This window comes from Monomorium pharaonis, chromosome 7, assembly GCF_013373865.1.
Source record: "Monomorium pharaonis isolate MP-MQ-018 chromosome 7, ASM1337386v2, whole genome shotgun sequence".
Taxonomy (NCBI): Eukaryota; Metazoa; Arthropoda; class Insecta; order Hymenoptera; family Formicidae; genus Monomorium; species Monomorium pharaonis.
The window spans coordinates 6,822,039-6,839,945 of record NC_050473.1 but is presented as its reverse complement, the minus strand read 5'-3'; the positions used below and the strand labels follow the sequence as shown (position 1 = coordinate 6,839,945).

General features: G+C 30.0%; 1 protein-coding gene across 1 annotated transcript; it reads right to left on the bottom strand.

Moving 5' to 3' along the window:
• Positions 1 to 374: 374 nt before the first annotated feature.
• LOC105828704 (xanthine dehydrogenase/oxidase) lies at positions 375 to 16,540 on the bottom strand. Its single transcript, XM_036290085.1, has 18 exons — positions 16,042 to 16,540; positions 15,699 to 15,754; positions 15,146 to 15,326; positions 14,782 to 14,913; positions 14,239 to 14,395; positions 13,353 to 13,560; positions 12,213 to 12,739; positions 11,836 to 12,133; positions 10,790 to 11,308; positions 10,420 to 10,603; positions 8,804 to 9,100; positions 7,997 to 8,435; positions 7,511 to 7,639; positions 7,290 to 7,420; positions 6,182 to 6,440; positions 5,962 to 6,058; positions 5,549 to 5,659; positions 375 to 4,948 (listed from the first exon to the last, which is right to left on the bottom strand). The coding sequence occupies exons 1-18, from the start codon at positions 16,056 to 16,058 to the stop codon at positions 4,881 to 4,883; spliced, it is 3,810 nt and encodes a 1,269-aa protein (XP_036145978.1). The 5' UTR covers positions 16,059 to 16,540; the 3' UTR covers positions 375 to 4,880.
• Positions 16,541 to 17,907: the final 1,367 nt, after the last annotated feature.

Sequence of the window (17,907 nt, the reverse complement as noted above, 5' to 3'; positions counted from 1 at the left end):
GAATGATATTTTTGTTTGGGCCTCGCACATATCGCATTAGTGTTTATCAGTCGCGGATTATTGCGCGTATATGCTCTCGCCTTTAGTATCTACGTTTTCTTTCCGTTCGGTTTCTCCTATTTATTCTTTTTAACGTTACGTCTCTTGCACGAAAGGAGTGGATTTTTCTAATGCCGATTGGTTTATTATTTCCGATCATTTTTTTTTCTAGATCATATTTGTGCTGGTACAGTGATGAAAGATCTAGTTGATTACGATTAATGCTAGTCGACATTAGCAGAACCGGTCCTTTGAGAGACTGTAACTAATATTGTAGATATTGAATTTTTTATATCGATCATGATTTACATGAATATTTTCTACTGCTCTTAACGTTTTTTTTTTTAAGAATCTAATTTCAAGAATATCAATCACTTTTTCATTCTCCTCGTGTCGATATCTTCAGTTCCGCCAACGCGTACGTATATCGATGAGTATAAATAGTTTAAATGTATACATATATTGATAGGATAATCGAGAGAAAGTTTTTCGAGTGTGGTCGAAAGGAACGAATTATATTTCTGTAAAGTCGGTTTGTGTGTGAAATGAGAGAAAAAAAAAGTAGCGTCACTCAGGCGGATGCAGATGCAGATGCGAGGCGGAGGAAGCGGTCAGATATATCCTCAGGCATGGTATCAACGAATCGCTTCCCTTTTCCTTCAATGTACATTTCCGTTTTTTGTTTGTCCGCTCTTTCGATTAATTTTACACTTCGCGTAGTCGGGATGTATTTTTGTATAATATAACGTGAACGTATAGGATCTTCTCTGAACGTTAACCGGCCGCCGCCGTGGGGACAGTTAGTCTGTAAAATCGGTAGCTATGAGTCGAGCTTCGACCGCCAGAGATCTTCGCGCGAGTTTTTCAAGGGTCGCCGGTAGCTCTAGAACGGCGACGCGAGTCGATGCGATTAGTATCAATGTTAATATTAATATCATTAAATATTAGAACGTAATATTATCGTGTTGTTAATGTATTGTCACTAAATTATTTATCGAATTAAGAATTTGTGCGTCGGTTTTGTCACAAATATATTTAGAAAATGTTTTTTTAGTAATGGAATTTAAATATCTTGAAAAAATTAGAACACGTGCATTCTGATTTCAACGCACGCTGGCTTTGCAAGCTTAATCTAATTTACTGTTTTTATCTTTGAAAGACGCACGATATTCTTCGCTTATCTCGTACAGTCATTCGTATATCGAAATGAAATGTTCTAATAATTGAAATATCTCTTACTCGCTTTGTCTTTTTTGTATAATATTGCTCTCGATTATTCGCCTCTTTATCTTTTTCCCGTTTTAAATCTACATCGCGTCTAAAGCTACCGACGACCAAGCGCAACAGGACAATATTACGTATATATTATTATCGTATTATAGGAAAGTATGGAGGCGAGATAATCCAACAATATTCTATCTCTTTCGCTGTAAACTAGAAAGATATTCTTGTCGCAACTTCTTACCGGCCCGTACAGTTTAGATAAAATCTCCCGGTCGTGTAAGGATACACAATGTATATTGTATATTATTAGTATTTACGGAAGGAATTATTTATCGAAAGTAAAACGGCCGACCAGAGAGCTAGTATCCCGGGAGTGAGAGAGAGATATATATATATATATAGAGAGAGTAAAAAATTGACACCACATCGTAGTTTTTTTCATTGCAATCTAATAGAGATGCCTTGTTGTTGCTCCAAGAACGGCTTGTCGCGCTTCTCGTTTTCTCCTGGGAGAAAGAGATCGAGAAAGTTCAGAATTTCCGCGAAAGGATTTTGCTGTTATTTAGTTTTAACATAATTCCATTTATGCTCTTGCATGTGCATGTATATATATAAATATATATAAAGAGAACAGAAGAGAAGAGAGAAAGATCATTAATCATGAGGTGAGACAGTGATTTCGATTCAGAAAATTACTTTGAGACGCGCGTATGCGTGATTATTTGCAAAATCGATCAACGAAATTAAACATTTTGATTCAAAAATTATCTGTAAAGTCATATACATTTATATTTATTTTATAAATATATATATATATATATATATATAATTTTTGCGCAATCTTCTGTAATGTAATATACAAGTTATCAAATTCGTTATATGCCTTGTTTTTTCTCCTTTCTCTCTTTCTCCTTTTCACGTTAGACTTTTTTATTATACTTTTTTTAAAAATCTATTAAATTCTTAGAAATTTAATTGTAACTTTGAGTGAATAATTGTAAATAGAAGATTATTGTTTGAATTTACTTACGCTGTAAATCAAGTGGTGAGTCAAAAGCGAATATGAACATTTGCCACCGAAGCAGAAACTCGTCTATTTCGTAACGATATTACATTACGATATACGTGTGCGTATAATACAGCGTGACGTACTATTGTTATATACTTATTCGGTTACATTGCCGATTAATACGATTTTAATAACAGGGCAGAAAACGATCCGGGTGAGCGCGCAATTACGAGCCGACAATGCCTTTGCCGTTGTACAAATGTCGAGGGTGATAAAGGAGTGAAAAGAAATCGTAAACCGCGATTGTGGTGTCAGATATCTCTTTGGTGACGTGTAACTTTATAAGATACGAACACAAATCAGCATAGTCTTCGCTGTAATAGGAAAAAAATGAAATGAAAGAATATATGTAGAGATCCGTAGATAGTGTAAAGATTATATATATATACACATATGTATATACATACATATATATATATATATGTATATGGCATATGTGTGCTACATACACACATTAAATTAATGCAGTGCGTGTGTAGCATGCGAAGCATAATCGAGTGATGATTAAAGTCGCGATTTGGACGAGACTGAAATAAATCTACGAAATAGTTTAATTAATATAAATTAATGATAAATTAACAATTAAAGCTTAATTAATAATTCAAAATTATTATATTATTTATTTTTTTGAATAAATTTGTATATTTCATAAATTCCAGAATCACGAAAGAGTATCTTTTCACAGACTACAAAAAGTAAATTAAAAGAAATTATTGTTGTTTCAAAATGGTAACGTATTAATTATCAAGTATTGATCGATGGTTTTTTTTTTCATGAATTAATCTTTAAAGAAATAGAAATAATAAATAACGAAATCTTGGATTTTAATTAATCTTTAGTTGTATTTTAATCGAAAATTTAATTAGATGCTGGGTTTGAAAAACAAAAGTCTTACAAATTTATTTATTTCTACAGAATTTTTAATTTGTCATTTAAAGAAATCATTTTTAATTCAGTCTAACGTTCAAAATGGCATCTCATAATTCGAAAATCTCATAATTCTCGAAGTGTTAACAATCACTGATTGACTTTGTTATTCGTTGTAGTATTTCCAATGTATGCAACATTGACTTTGTAACGTGATTATCTCACAAGCGGAGACTAATTAGAAGTAAAAAGATATTTTTGCAGCATTGTCTGTAGAAACATGCATTGAGAGATTTGTCTCGCTATTGTCTCGTCCGAGTTGGACGACCGTAGTCATCACGTAGCCGCCTGCTTTCACGTTCGACCACGCAAAACACGTGCTTGGCGATGATCAAGGGCAAGCGCGAATTATATCATTATCCTACGTTCAAACAATAACGAAAGGGACCGTTCTACTTTCTATAGGGTACCCGGCGTTTAGGGATAGCTCGCGACGTTATTGGATTAAAGAGAGATATATATACGAGAAGAGACATATGATTTTTTTTTGCTTCCGAGCGTTGAAGGGGTTCAGTTTGAAGAGTCTTTTCGCTTACTCATCCCTGTGTGGCGCGTTATCAAGGGAAACTGCGGAGAGCAAACGACAAGTATCGATAGGCAGTAAGCTCTCGCTACGCGGAACTTATTTATCGGCAAGAAAAAAAAAACCGATCTAATCTTGGAAAATTCGGATGCTGTTGCAATTGCCTGAGAATGATCTCCGTCTTTATTCGTGCTTAGGGAAACGCAATGAGACATGTATTTCCACGTTGCAAGCATTGTAAACTCGGTCTCTCTCCCGAGATTACGTCGGTTTTCGATATTCGCTATTTATGCTTCGAGTTCGGTGTATTCGTTATACGCGCGCTCCGAGAGTTTTTAATTATTAAGGCGCGCCGAGTTAAGTTTGGCATGTTTTTTTTTACTCTGCGTGAAGTGCAAGGTGAATAGCATAAAGTAACGTTATGTCGTGAGTGAACGGGACGTCTTGAGAATGGCGTGAGTGGATCGCCGCGGTAAGAACACACATTCCAGAAAGCGTTTTTCCTCCATTTCGCGGCAAACGCACGGTTCGGTGCACATGTTATACGTTAATTAATTAATTTTGCGAATCAAACCTCTAGCATGCCATAATCTCGTTTCGTTCCGTTTTTTTACACCCTTCCTCATCCACCCTCAAGTGCAAATAATGCAAACGATGTCGAACGAATGTTTAACGTTTGATGTCTGCGTATATAATGGTAATAATCGTCGCTGTAGATTCTCTCGAGAGAAGTAATATACTTATATTGAATTATTATTTACGGTTATTATTTACGACTTTATATTATATTATAATTAATGCCAATTACACACTGCAAATACGTTGTTGTAATATTTACTATGTAGCACATCAATGGCGTTTAATAGAGAATATTTATTGAAATTATTTACCATAAAAAGGAAAGTTGTGTGCCTTATGTTACAAGCCTGTTAACTAATTGAATTGTTATGGTCCCGTTATTATCCTGAAAATTTTTTGTATCAACAAAACATATATGAATTGCGCCTTGTTATATAGAATCCCTAAGTTTATTTCAATTATTCAAAAAGCGATTATATTAACCATCAGTTGCTTTGATAATGAATTTTATTTTTCTTCTTAAAGCATCATGTTATCTTTGTTGGTTAAACTGGTTAAAAGTATACGTTCGGTGGTACAGGGTCCATCTGCAAAAATTTCAAATCGTAAAAATATATATTATTTATAATAATATCCCATTAAAACCTTTTTTTCTAATCATTATAATAATCTTTTGTAGAAAAATTTGCATTCGTATACTAATTTATAAGAAAGAAATTTAAATAATTTTTGAATTACCTAATTCTGTGTTCTGGAATAATGCATTTTTATATTTTATATTACAAACAATAATAATTAAATGTTAATTTATTTGAATAATGTATTTTGTAATTATTAACTCAGTATCAATTCAAGCTTTATATAATGCTTTAAAAAGGGGAATTAAATGGAAAAATTCAATTACTATAATTATTTTTGAAAAATCATTGTTTCTTTTTTTTATTTTATAGAGAAAAAAAATAAAGCAAGCATAAAAATAAAGTGTAATATGGTGTAACTAAAGCAATTCTTTTTGGTAGCGCTAAAAAGTTGTTTTAGTTATACTGTATTATATATGTATATGAATACTACACGAAGGACACTGGCGATTAATGCATTTGTTACGAAATTAATCCAGGTCACAAAATTTAGGTGATTTATGTTGTCAAATATACTTCACAGCGTTTTGATTTTTGCTTAGGACTTACCTAATTGATACCACTCATCCGTATTTCCCGTTTCTGCTCTAGCAGAGTTTAACGCATTGCGGATCGCTATTGGAATTACGCAACTCATGCAAAGCGGTGGTTCTCCAGTTGCTGTAAAAAAATGTTTACAGTTAATCGAGACTTTTAATCTTTCTTAAAGTTAAACGGATTCTTTTCTATTTTTTGTTAAATTTATTAAGCTTAATTTATGAACTTATTAAGGTTACTTAAGGCAAATTATAAATTAGTGAAACATTAACTTTGCAAGCTCATTACATTTTTACATATTTGAAAATTTTTGCAAGAGGATTTCCAAAAGATCTTTTAATTGCATGTAAACACGTATGAAACATTTAAATTTTGTTTTTGATAGAAACTCAATAATGAAAGATTTTATAGATTTTTGATCTTACTTTTTGAACCAAAGATGCCAACTGCATTGAACGAGTTCTTGCGTAAAAACACACGGAAGTCCTCAGGAATATCCTTTGCTCCTGGCGGCTTATAATTCTAGGAGGTGTAATAAAATATTTTAGATAATTTAATTATGTAATTCTAGGATAATTTCGGTGAAGCGGAGCAGTTGCGTTTTGGCAATATTAGATTTATCAAAATTCCATAAAACTAACGTACCCACGTTCTGTCATTCGTTAATATTCCTGTTTTAGGATCGTACACCAAGTCCTCAGAAGTCCAATATCCCATTCCCATCACGAAAGCTCCCTGCACCTGACCGACATCGATCTTCGGATTCAAGCTTTGACCAGCATCTTCCATCAAATCGACTCTTCTGACAATACACTGGCCGGTTAGTACATCGATCTCCACCTCGGCGATAGTGACACCGTAAATGCCATAAGGCTTCATCTTATCAGGCTGCTGACTCGCCAACCTACCAAGGTAAGTATTAATGTTTATTAATTAATGATTTACGTAACAACGAAAAATTGTCTATAAATACAAAATTTAAATATGTTTATCGAAATTACACGAAAACGTATTTATCATGTAATACGCTTGATTTTAATGGTGAGAATGCAAACAGAATATTAAAATTGCATTTTTACAATTTATTACAAACAAGAAATAACAAGTTTTTTTCAAAAAGTATGATATTTTTGAAAATACGTTGAAATGCTTTATAATGGCTTTTTGCACATGATATTATTGATATAATATAATTAATATAATATAATATTCACTATAGTATTAAAAGAGAGACGGGGAGAGAGAGAGAGAGAGAGAAAGAGAGAGATTATTAAAAAGTTTTCTACAAAAATTAAACAAGTTTGTTTTTTTAATCTGGATTATAACGCCAAATTATTTTCCATTAGTAGTTTTATATCGTGAATAATTTTATCCTGATAAAAATTAAGTAAAAAATAAGAAATATAAATACAAATAGGTGGAATATGTTCTCAACACGTTCACACACATGTTCTCAAAATTTTATTTTTAGTTTTTGTTTAAGAGATACTAAAAAACAAAGTGGAAGAGTGTATGCCAATATTAATGACTTTCCTCTAATAAATATAAAATTTTTCTGCAAGAATCAAACAAATATAGAACTTTATCATTTTTTAATGGATTTCATAAAATTTTATTTTTAAAATTTAAATCTTTGTTAGTATACTATTATAATTAAAAATAAGTTTTGTTTTGTATTTAAAAATTAACGTTTTGGTTTTGTGGGAAAATCAATTGATTATCTAATTGATTATTGATCAAATATGACATTTACATGTAACGTGCGCATAAATCAATGTCCCGTTGATACGCCGTGAAAACGAGATCCTTCCAGCTTGGATTATTCATTTCTTTTCTTATTGGCTCGAGTCTCTTTAAAATTTCTTCGCAAGCTTGAATAGTTGCCTAGAATAAATGCGATAATCGTTGTCATCATTAAATTGATGTATGCCTTACGTTGTCTTTTGAAGTGTTGGGAACGAATTGAATTCTTACATATGCACAGGTTTCCGTAGTAATGTTACCTCCCGTAATCGAATTGTTGGGTGTTGCTAAATTGTTGCTTCGTTTAACGGAGATTAATTTGAGATCGATTCCCAGGGTGTAAGCTGCTATTTGAGCAATCTAGTGGAAGAATTATTTTTAAGTGGCTAAAAATACAAAATGGCTTATTCATATTATTAAATCGAATTTTCTTTTAATTTAAACAAATCTATTAAATAATGAATGTGTATTTAAAATATATTTACATCAAGAATAGAAAGAGACGTACAGATATCCGGAATTCTTAAGTATCAAAATTTCAGTTCTAATTTTCAAAACCACATATTTATAATTAAATATGTATATTAGTATAATGTAGTAAAGTAGGTTTAATTGCATGGACTTTTTTCCTGTTAATTTCCCTTTTTTAATTGTTAGTTTATCTTTGTACGAAAAGAATAAAAGAACGTGCTTGGATAAGCAATTGCATTTTCATACCTTAGTATTTATACCTTGACCGACCTCGATTCCGCCATGCGTCACGCAAACCGAACCGTCGCGAGCGCAGACCGACACCATTGCGTTGAATTGCCCTAAATAAAATATCGGATACTTCATCGTCACCATGGCGATTCCCTTTTTCTTCCAACGATTCTGCTTGTTGAATGTCTCAACGGCCCGCTTTCGCATCTCGTAATCGGCTGATTTTGACAAATCCTTTATCATAGGTTCTAACACTGTCTTATCCATGTCGTTCATGTTCGACAATCTGATCTGTACGGGATCTTTTTTCGTTACTTTCGCAATGTGCTCCATTACATTTTCAATCATCGCTGTTGCTTCCGTGGATGATGGTGATCGACAGTGCGTGTTTGATGGTATATCGGTTCGCACCTCGAATCCATTGAATGTCCAACTATCGGTCGCATAACAGCTACTAATGATCGAAAATCGATTGTGAGTATAGACTTATTAGAAAATAAAAATTAGTTGATAAAGTGTTTTCAAATTATTTGATTTAGGCAACTTTAAGTTTGTTTTATCATATTTAATCGATGTCACTTTATTTTATTAAAATTAATACTATTACGATACTACTTTTTCTCTTTTAAATTTAGTGCAACATTTTGATAAAAATTTGATGAAAGGCAATTTATTTTACTGTGTTTTTTTGTATAAAAAGTTTTTCATTCAATTTCAAGAACAAAAATTAAGACAAAAATTTTAGAAATGTCAATATTATATGCTGTCATCATAAACATAATTTATTATACTTTCGTTCATATTATTATATTTTTTCAATACTTTTGCATGTAGACAACCACCATAGCAGCTTGTGGTTCGTTGAAACTGGAACCGCAGTTGCCCCAATGTTTCGAGTTTAGATACTGGATAATTCCATTATCGTCCACACCGATCTCATATTCTTGACGCGTAGAGTATCTCTTGCCTTGCGATTGCATATTGCTTTCGATCGTCATGACAAATCGCGCTGGACGATTTAATTTGTAACATACCAGTGCGCAAGCACATGAGATTTGCGAGTTGCGTGAGATTTTCGATCCATATGCACCGCCAATTCGTCTTATATATACATTGATACTAGAAAAATAAAATTACGCAATTAGTGTTAACCTCGATAGGACAACATTTATCAAGTTATATTGATGAAATTTTGTATAAAAATTAGAATTTGTAAAAGAGAGTATTGACCTTTTGTAAAATATTGATAACTATTTGCGCAATTAATTTCCAAATAGTATTGCGGTAAAATAATAATAATATGGCGAATTATGTTATATTGATCTTATATTTGCTAAATTAAATTTGGAGAAAAATTGTTTTTAATAATTAAAAAAAACTTTAGATGTATATGTATGAAACATTTATAAATGTTTCATAGAGGTACAGTTCTAGATAATTATTTTATATAATTATTGTGTTAGAAAATTGCACAATTATTTTCAAATTATAACGTTTGAAATATTGTAACATAAAATATTACACATTTAGCACTGTGACATTTTAAATAATTAAATGATTTTTTTAATAATTGTAAAATTGATATCTTCAACTTAGATTCGTCTCTTAAATTATTGACACTTGTTAGAAATTTAATCCGATAAAACTATTTATTCGGGGAATTCAATATTGTAAAATAATTTTTTTTATTTTTCTTATTTCTTTTCATTGGGAAAACGTCTACTTTAATTTCTATTTTATATTATATTTATTTAATAATTTATTAGTGTAAATTATAATTGTTTTTACTAATAAAATAAATAATTTTTTATTTCAAATAATTTTTATATCAAATCTGTTACTGTTTTTACTATTTGCAATTGTGTTTTGCACATGGGACAATTGTTCCACTTGACACTGATGTGTGATTATATCGGCCCTTAAAATCAAAGTGCACTAGAGGTTCAGTGATGCTGGTGATAAAAGATTCGATATTTTTATATTAAAGTGATTTTTCAAGCATTGATTTAAACCCTTTTCGAAATATCTCACGTATCGAGTTTGTCAACAAATTTAAAAAAATGGCGTTTTTTCCGCAGTTTTAATTTCTGTTTTTTTTCAAAATCTGATGTGATATTACATTTTTATTGACTTTTGTATTCGGCATATTAAAAATAATTGGAAACTGCTTTTGTTTTTAAAATAGTAAGAATTATAGTTTTGTGTTATATTTCTAACCGTTTTATATATAATATAGTTAAAAGAATTTTTTTCATTATTGAATAATTGTTCTCCAAATTTAATTTAGTAAATGTATCACATGATTTGTCCTTAAGATTAAATTACTTACTTTAATACTTTGCGAGGAGAAGATAAACGATACAATTTGTATAGATTATATTATTATTATTAAATTAATGATATAATTACTTGTACATAGTTAAAGACTAATGAGTTACCTATTATTCATGACATTGAGGCAATTCGCAATCGATACTTGAATGAGGTCCATCCATTGTGATGACGGATAGACTGCCATGCCATCCTCCACGGGAACGCACACGCAGGATTGAGTCTCCATGGTGTAATGATACTGTCCGTTGCATTGAAAGACGCCTTTTATTACCTGCTTAGTATTCCCTCCTATACAATAATGGACAATAATCATCCTTTTTACTTCAATATATTTTTTTTAATAATTAACAACAACTACTTGTACTATTTTTCAAATCTGCAAACATTTAGCTCCTCTCAATTTTCTTCTATTTTTTCTGGCAATTTGAAAGGCTAACTTAAATCTAATCTTGACTATTTTTCATCAATTTTTACCTTTCTTCTTCGCCGGAGTGTTGACGCTTTGCTTGATCCTAGTGTCGTTCCCCGTGGCAAGCGCGTCTTCGATGGTTATTACCGGTTTCATTTTCAAAGATTCGCTGTACTTAATATCTACCAATTTTGCGGCTTCGTTCGCCAACTTGTGCGTCTCCGCGACGATTACGCCGACCGGCTGACCGGCATACAAAACATCCTTTTCGGCGAACAACAATTCATCCTCCGATAAGAACTGCATCTTGCTGGCGGCCGAAATGCACAGATTCTTTCCCGGTATATCCTTGGCGCTGAAGAATGCCACTACGCCCTTCACAGAAAGCGCCTTGCTCGCGTCTATACTGTCAATCTTACCGTTGCTAACTTTCGTAAGGACGAAGGCGCAAAACACTTCTCTAGGATACGGGGGCAAATCATTGCAATATTGTGCCTCGCCCGATGTCTGTTTGATGGCATCTAACTTCGTTACAGGCTCATTTACCGGCCACATCTTCTTATCCGTATCGTAATCTTGCGTACCTAGAGTGATCGTATTTTTTTTTAACATACTTTGAACAATGAAATTAGTTTTTCATAAGCAGACCAAACTAAGCCAGTATTATATTTCTCTATTTATTAAATATAAAGTCACTATAGTTTATCACCGCTAAACTTATCACTAGTAACTATTTAAAATAAATATATAAAAATAATAAGATTTTATTATTTTTATATTTATCAGTAGCGTATATCAGTATCCTATAAATTACGTGATATTTTTAAAATCAAATTTTCATGCAGTTTTTATAAAAATATTACATTTTAAAATGAAAATGTAATTATGTTAAATAGTTTTTATTTGTTTATTAACTAGTGTAGTGATTCTAAATATCATTTCAAGTTAGTAGTACAGATTAACAATTTCAAGATACACGTAAATAAAATAATATACGTCAAACTTTTTAATCAATATGACTAGGAGGCTAGAATAATTAAAGTGCATCTTCGACACAAGTACTTTAGAAAAATTAAAGATATTTTAAAAATTTAATTAGTTATTTTTGTACCTGAAGAGAGTCCTCGTTCTAACAAAAAACCTCCGCTATAAAATCTGGGATTTACGTTGTCCGGCTTAATACTTAACACAAATTTATAGAACAATCCTTCGGCAAGAGTCCTGCGGAATTCCGGCGAATAGTCCGGCAATACATGGTCAGGTTGCAATTCATCATGCAACGTGTTCAAAGCAATCTTCAGCACTTGATTGTCTAAGATTGATTTACCGATTAACATTAGCTCTGTGTTTGTCGCGTGCAAAAAATTCTTGTTGATGCCTCCGTAGATAATGTTAGGTCTCTCCAGCACCTTGTCGCAAAATATTGCACATATATATTCCAGAAATCATTACGATCATGTAATGATATAGATAAATCTAAGTAATTACCGTTCCTTTAGGACAGAGCTTGAAGAGGAAGCCGGCGTTGACGTGAGCATGGGCGTTCTGAGCCCTAGGCATGATCTTGTAGGATCTGTATTCGTACTCGTCGGACAGAGGTGGCAAGACAACGCTGTAGATGATTTTGTGGTACATGTCGAGTTTCAAAAATTCCAACAGGTCCACGCTCTGCTTGCTACCGGATCCCTCGAGAACATGTATTTCAGTACCGGCGGTCTCTAATATTAAACACACATCGGATGGGAATTCGTTGTGCTCGTGCTTGATCATCAGATTGCCGGCAATGCTGCCGATGTTTCGCACGGGTATGTGTGCGATCAGGTCTACGTGGTGAGCCAAATGACGTAAATATTTAAATCCTGGTTCAGTTGAATACTTTTGAAAGGTCTGCAACGCCTTTGTAAGGGATGTATTTCCGCCTAGGACTAAGTACTGATTGGTTTTTTCGATGTGACGCAAGTCTGGGATGTCGTTTATATCAATGTAGAGATCTGTTTTCTTTGAGCGATAAACACCTACGGAATTAGATTTATAATATCATGTGCATTATACATATATTATTCTTTTAATTTAGTTTTATTACAAGAATATTGACAGTAATGTTAAATTTGATCTTGTAAAATGATTAATATTATGAAAGTTTTAGATTTTTAGATTGTTTTACAAATAAAATCTTCAATTATATATTAAACTTTATAAGTAACTTTAACATGAAAAAATACTATTAATTATCGAAAACCAGAAAATTATTAATAAAATTGTATTTAACAATATATATTTTTGATTGTTGAAAGATAATATAATGAAATCTGTATATTAATTTTTTATTTAACTGCAAAAAAATATGATTGCATTTTTATTTTATTATCGTGTATTTAAAAGGAAGAATTTGATGAGGAAATATTTATTTATTTAATTTTTAACAAATTGATATAAATTCAGTGTCGTTGTTTAGATGCTTGTCGTAAACACTAACATAATATTTAAATATTTGCAAGAATTTTAATGGATAAACAATTTAAATAGGTAAAGAATAATTATACTATAAACTTGTATACATGAAGAATGTTTGTATACATATTTTGTATTAATCCCTTTATCGCCTATATCTAAAGAAAGGAAAATTACCTTGCGCAGTATTTCCTCCATTTAATGTATATGTGGTATTCGGTTTCCATAGAAATATTGTGAATAAATCATCAATCGTGTAAACTTTATAGAATTCTGCATCCGCTAACTTTATATCCAATATTGCGTTTCTATAGGGAAGTTGCTTATCACAACAGATGTCTGTATACGACATTCCATATTTTGGGCATCTTATCTTGTACAACTCCTACAAAACATTTTTTATATTTAACGAACGAAATATGAACGATAAGAAACCGATTCTTATACATAATAACATGATTATTATATTGATGATTCTTATAATGATGAATTATGATGGATTGAATGATAATTAGTAAAACAACAAAACAAAACTATGTATCATATTGAAATATTATAAGACATTAAGATCTATCTCTTATCATATATACAAGATGCATTTTCTACTTATTAATCTCTTATAAGAGAATACTTATGAAATTATTTGAAATTTGACATAAAATTTATTGTCTGCAATCATATTAATATATTTACAAAAACAAGTGTAGGAATATTGATTCTTTTTTTATAAAAAAAATAATAATTGTTTAAAATTAATTGTGTAAATAATATATAAAATGAAAGTATTTCTACATCAATTTTTGTAAATATATAAAATTTCAAATAATAATGTTTATGCAAAATTTAGTCACATAAATTTATAAATATTTTTGTGTCGAGTAGTAATCGAGAAAAATATTGCAATGTTTCTACAGTTTGTATATCGAAGTTATTTACATATTCTAGTTTCATAGTGCTATAGAAAAATAAACTTTTATGTTTAAAAATAAAGTAAAAATAATAGCATTATTTCAAAATAAAAATAAAGTTATTGCAATAAAAACTAATATTTTTATATAAGCACCTCAATGTCATGAATGTTTTCCACCATTGATGGAGATGCATCATTAGCAAATACCTTGAACGCATCCAAAATCGAACGATATCCAGTACATCGACAAATATTTCCTCCGAACGAATTTTCAATTTGTTGCATAGACAATTTTTTGTCATGTATAAGACTATAAATTATAAATAATGAATACATTAATGCAATTTTTGATCACGTTTCTGAATAAGAATATTTAAATTTAAGATATCTTTATTATAACTATATATTAATAAGATATTAATTAGATATAGCGATTTTATGAATATTGTACGACTTTAAATAACAATTTGTTTGTATACAGTTAAATAATCGATAATTCTGCACACAGATTTATTTCTTAATATATTTATATGTAAACTTTTTTTAAGGTACTTTTTCAAATTTGATTTTGTTACAACAGCAACAATTTACAAAGTGAAAAAATTTAATGATTAAAAATTGTATAATATTTCTTTAATATTACAAAATTTTTTATATTATAAATTTTAATTAATTATTCTGACGGATATTATATACCTATACATATTCATCACCATGCCTGGAGAACAGTATCCACATTGCGAACCGTTTTTGTCTGCAAGCGTAGCTTGAATCGTGTGATAACCATTTTTTCTGTCACCTAAACTTTCAATTGTACGAATAGCCCACCTACAATATATTTAATATATGAAATATTAATTAGTATTAGTAAACATAATTAGCTTGGAAGAAAGTAAAAAGTAGATATAAACGTAAGAAAAATTTAATTTATCAGAACAATTCATAAGAATAATTTTTGATATCAAAAATAACCGTTTAGTTACGCCATAACAGAAATTCTTATTATTTTCTTAAAAATTAAATTTATTTCTGCAATTTCTCTATTAATTCCCGTGCATACCCATCGCAGATCATTATCGGTACAAGACAAGAATTCACTGCCATTGTCTCGCCCTTGATTTCCGCACTGACAATGCAGACTCCGCAGCCACCTTCATGGCACATTGCTTTTGTACCGCAGAGTTTCACATAATCGCGGATGTAGACATTAAGAGAAGTGTCACTTGGTATACATTCTGATACTGCAAGTATCAATTTTGCAATCGATAAAATCGATAAAAAAATTACAATTCTCCGTACAACATTTTATACTTTTATTTCTAAATTTTGCTATTACAGTTAGACTTTTATAAATAAATATTGTAATTTTTGCCACAGTATAATTAAGTTTTCACCTAAATGTGATAGTTTTTGTGGTAATTAATAAATAATAATTATTTTAAATAGTTTTTAATATTATTAGATTTGAGATAGAGTTGAATTTTGGAATTTTTTTACTATCTAAATTATATAATAATAATAAAAATTATTTGGCTCTTTAATGATGACAAAATTTTGCATTTTTTCCATTACACATAGACATTGTCTATTTATTATATATAAAGAATATTTACCAGAGTGCAGGACTCCATTAATTGTAAATTCAACACAGTTTCTTTTATGTTTGAACCTAAACATAAATTAGATTTGATTAACATTTTAACATTATTGTCAACCAAAGAAGTATAGATCAGATTTTGTAAGAATTTTTTTGTATAGCTCTAGTTTTACTTTGAACAATATAAATAGATAAGAAATATACTTTTGTGCTAAAGAAAATCGAGATTTCTAATTTTTTGAATTGGTTTATAAGAAATTGTGCTCTAGTTGTTTATTGTATCTACATTAATTATATTTTAATAATTTCCATACGTTTTCATATATAATCTTCATACATAAATTGTAACAAAGTCTTACATTATTGCTGTTTCCATTGTCACTTATTGCAGCTGTGTCGATTCTGTAGGTTTATATATAACTCACTAACGTTTGTTCAAAGGATTTCACAGTTCTTACAATTTATGTAGAAACTTTCTAAATATACATGGATAAGGTGGTAATTATAAGAAACCGGATTGCGATGTTGTTTTGTTTACTTCAAGCGCGCTGACTAAGCACTACGAGAAACAGTATCGGTTGTGTTTCGGTAAATATTATCTACCTACTACATTTTAATTCTTCAAGTTGATAATCATGCAATAATAATAAAACGCAAATATTATGGCGCAAAAGGAAAAGTGTAAAACAAAAGTTCATAAATTTCATATTTTCGAAATATAAACCCCTTTATGAATTTATTTATGTATAATATTACATATGTGTATGTATATAAATGTAAGTGTACGAATATTAATCCCGGAAAGAAAGTTTTTATGAAATTATGTAATAAAAACTTGGATAAAATTATAATCTGCAATTATATAATTATAGTAGTTACATAAAAATACATATGAAGAAATGTTAACCTTTTATAAAATATTGATAATGCAATATTAATTTTGAAATAATTTTTTAGAGAACAAATAACAATATGGCAAATTACATTATACACTTAAAAATTGTAAAATTAAATTTTGAAGGAAATTATTTAATAATTGAAAAAACATTTTATTTTTACATTATGCTTAAAACATTTAGAAATATGACTATGCAAAAAGGAATCAAGTTAATATATATACTTATAAAAATGCATAATTATTTTCAATTATATAATAACATAGAGATTTGTAAAATATAATCATATGATAGATGAATAATAGATTAACTTTCTAGCAAAATTCAGTTTATTGGAGAAACAACTTTTTGATCCTTGATTTGGGTCCTCTTCGGATTTCAATTACAATATTTGCAAATTGATCAACATAACCGCTTAATAAATTCGGACCAATGAAATATAAAGCAACGTTTTACAATAGAAGTATAGAAGTATATTTATTTATTGCTTAACTTACGTCAAGTATACTTCTATTGTAGAACGTTGCTTTATATTTTGTTGCTTGGTTATTTAATATTGTTTAAATTTAACTTGCAAGCAATAAATATAGAACTTACATATTTTAAGTGCAACAAATTCAGATAATATCTCAATATCAAATTTGAACTGGCTTAACTTACGTCGAATATTTATATTTCGTTGGTCCGAATTTATTCAGCGGTTATGTCGATCAATTTGCAAATATTGTAATTGACACCTGAAGAGATAAAACATAATGATTGCGGATTCAAATGTTACAGTATTTGGTATCCAGTTTTGAACTAATTTGTTACCAATTTGAAGACAATTTAATGACAAATTGTTTATTGAGTTAGATATACATTATCATTACACATGACTCAAGTATATTCACAAGACTATTTCTTATCAAATAATTGCAATAACGTTTCTTCATTATTACATCTGAATATCTGATATTATCAGAGATAATGAAGAATATTATTATAATTATTTGATAATTAATACATTGTGCTGTTCCGCCACGTGTATCGCAATTACAGGTAAAGATTAGTTTGTTAAGTTGGATTATTAATTTAATAGATAGATTTCTCGTATAATGATGAGTTTTTTATTCTATCTTATGTGATTTTACGCTGTATGATTTTCGCTGCGTCCCAATGTTTAAAATCGTATTAGAGAAAAATAAGAAAGAAGAAAATATAAAACAATGTAAATTTTGTTTGTTATTGTAAAAATAAGTCAATCAAATCAACATGAAAGGCTAATGTGTAAATATAAATTGAGTGTTATAAATAGTAATTAATAGAGCAAAGTCAACAATACTGGCA

What these genes read in the sequence shown, in the direction of transcription:
- LOC105828704 (XM_036290085.1), bottom strand. An exon ending in ATGGTGATGAATATGTATAG is followed by an intron (nt 14,396 to 14,781) that starts GTATATAATATC and finishes TATAATTTATAG; the next exon opens with TCTTATACATGACAAAAAAT. An exon ending in GTCAAGGTATAAATACTAAG is followed by an intron (nt 7,640 to 7,996) that starts GTATGAAAATGC and finishes TTCTTCCACTAG; the next exon opens with ATTGCTCAAATAGCAGCTTA.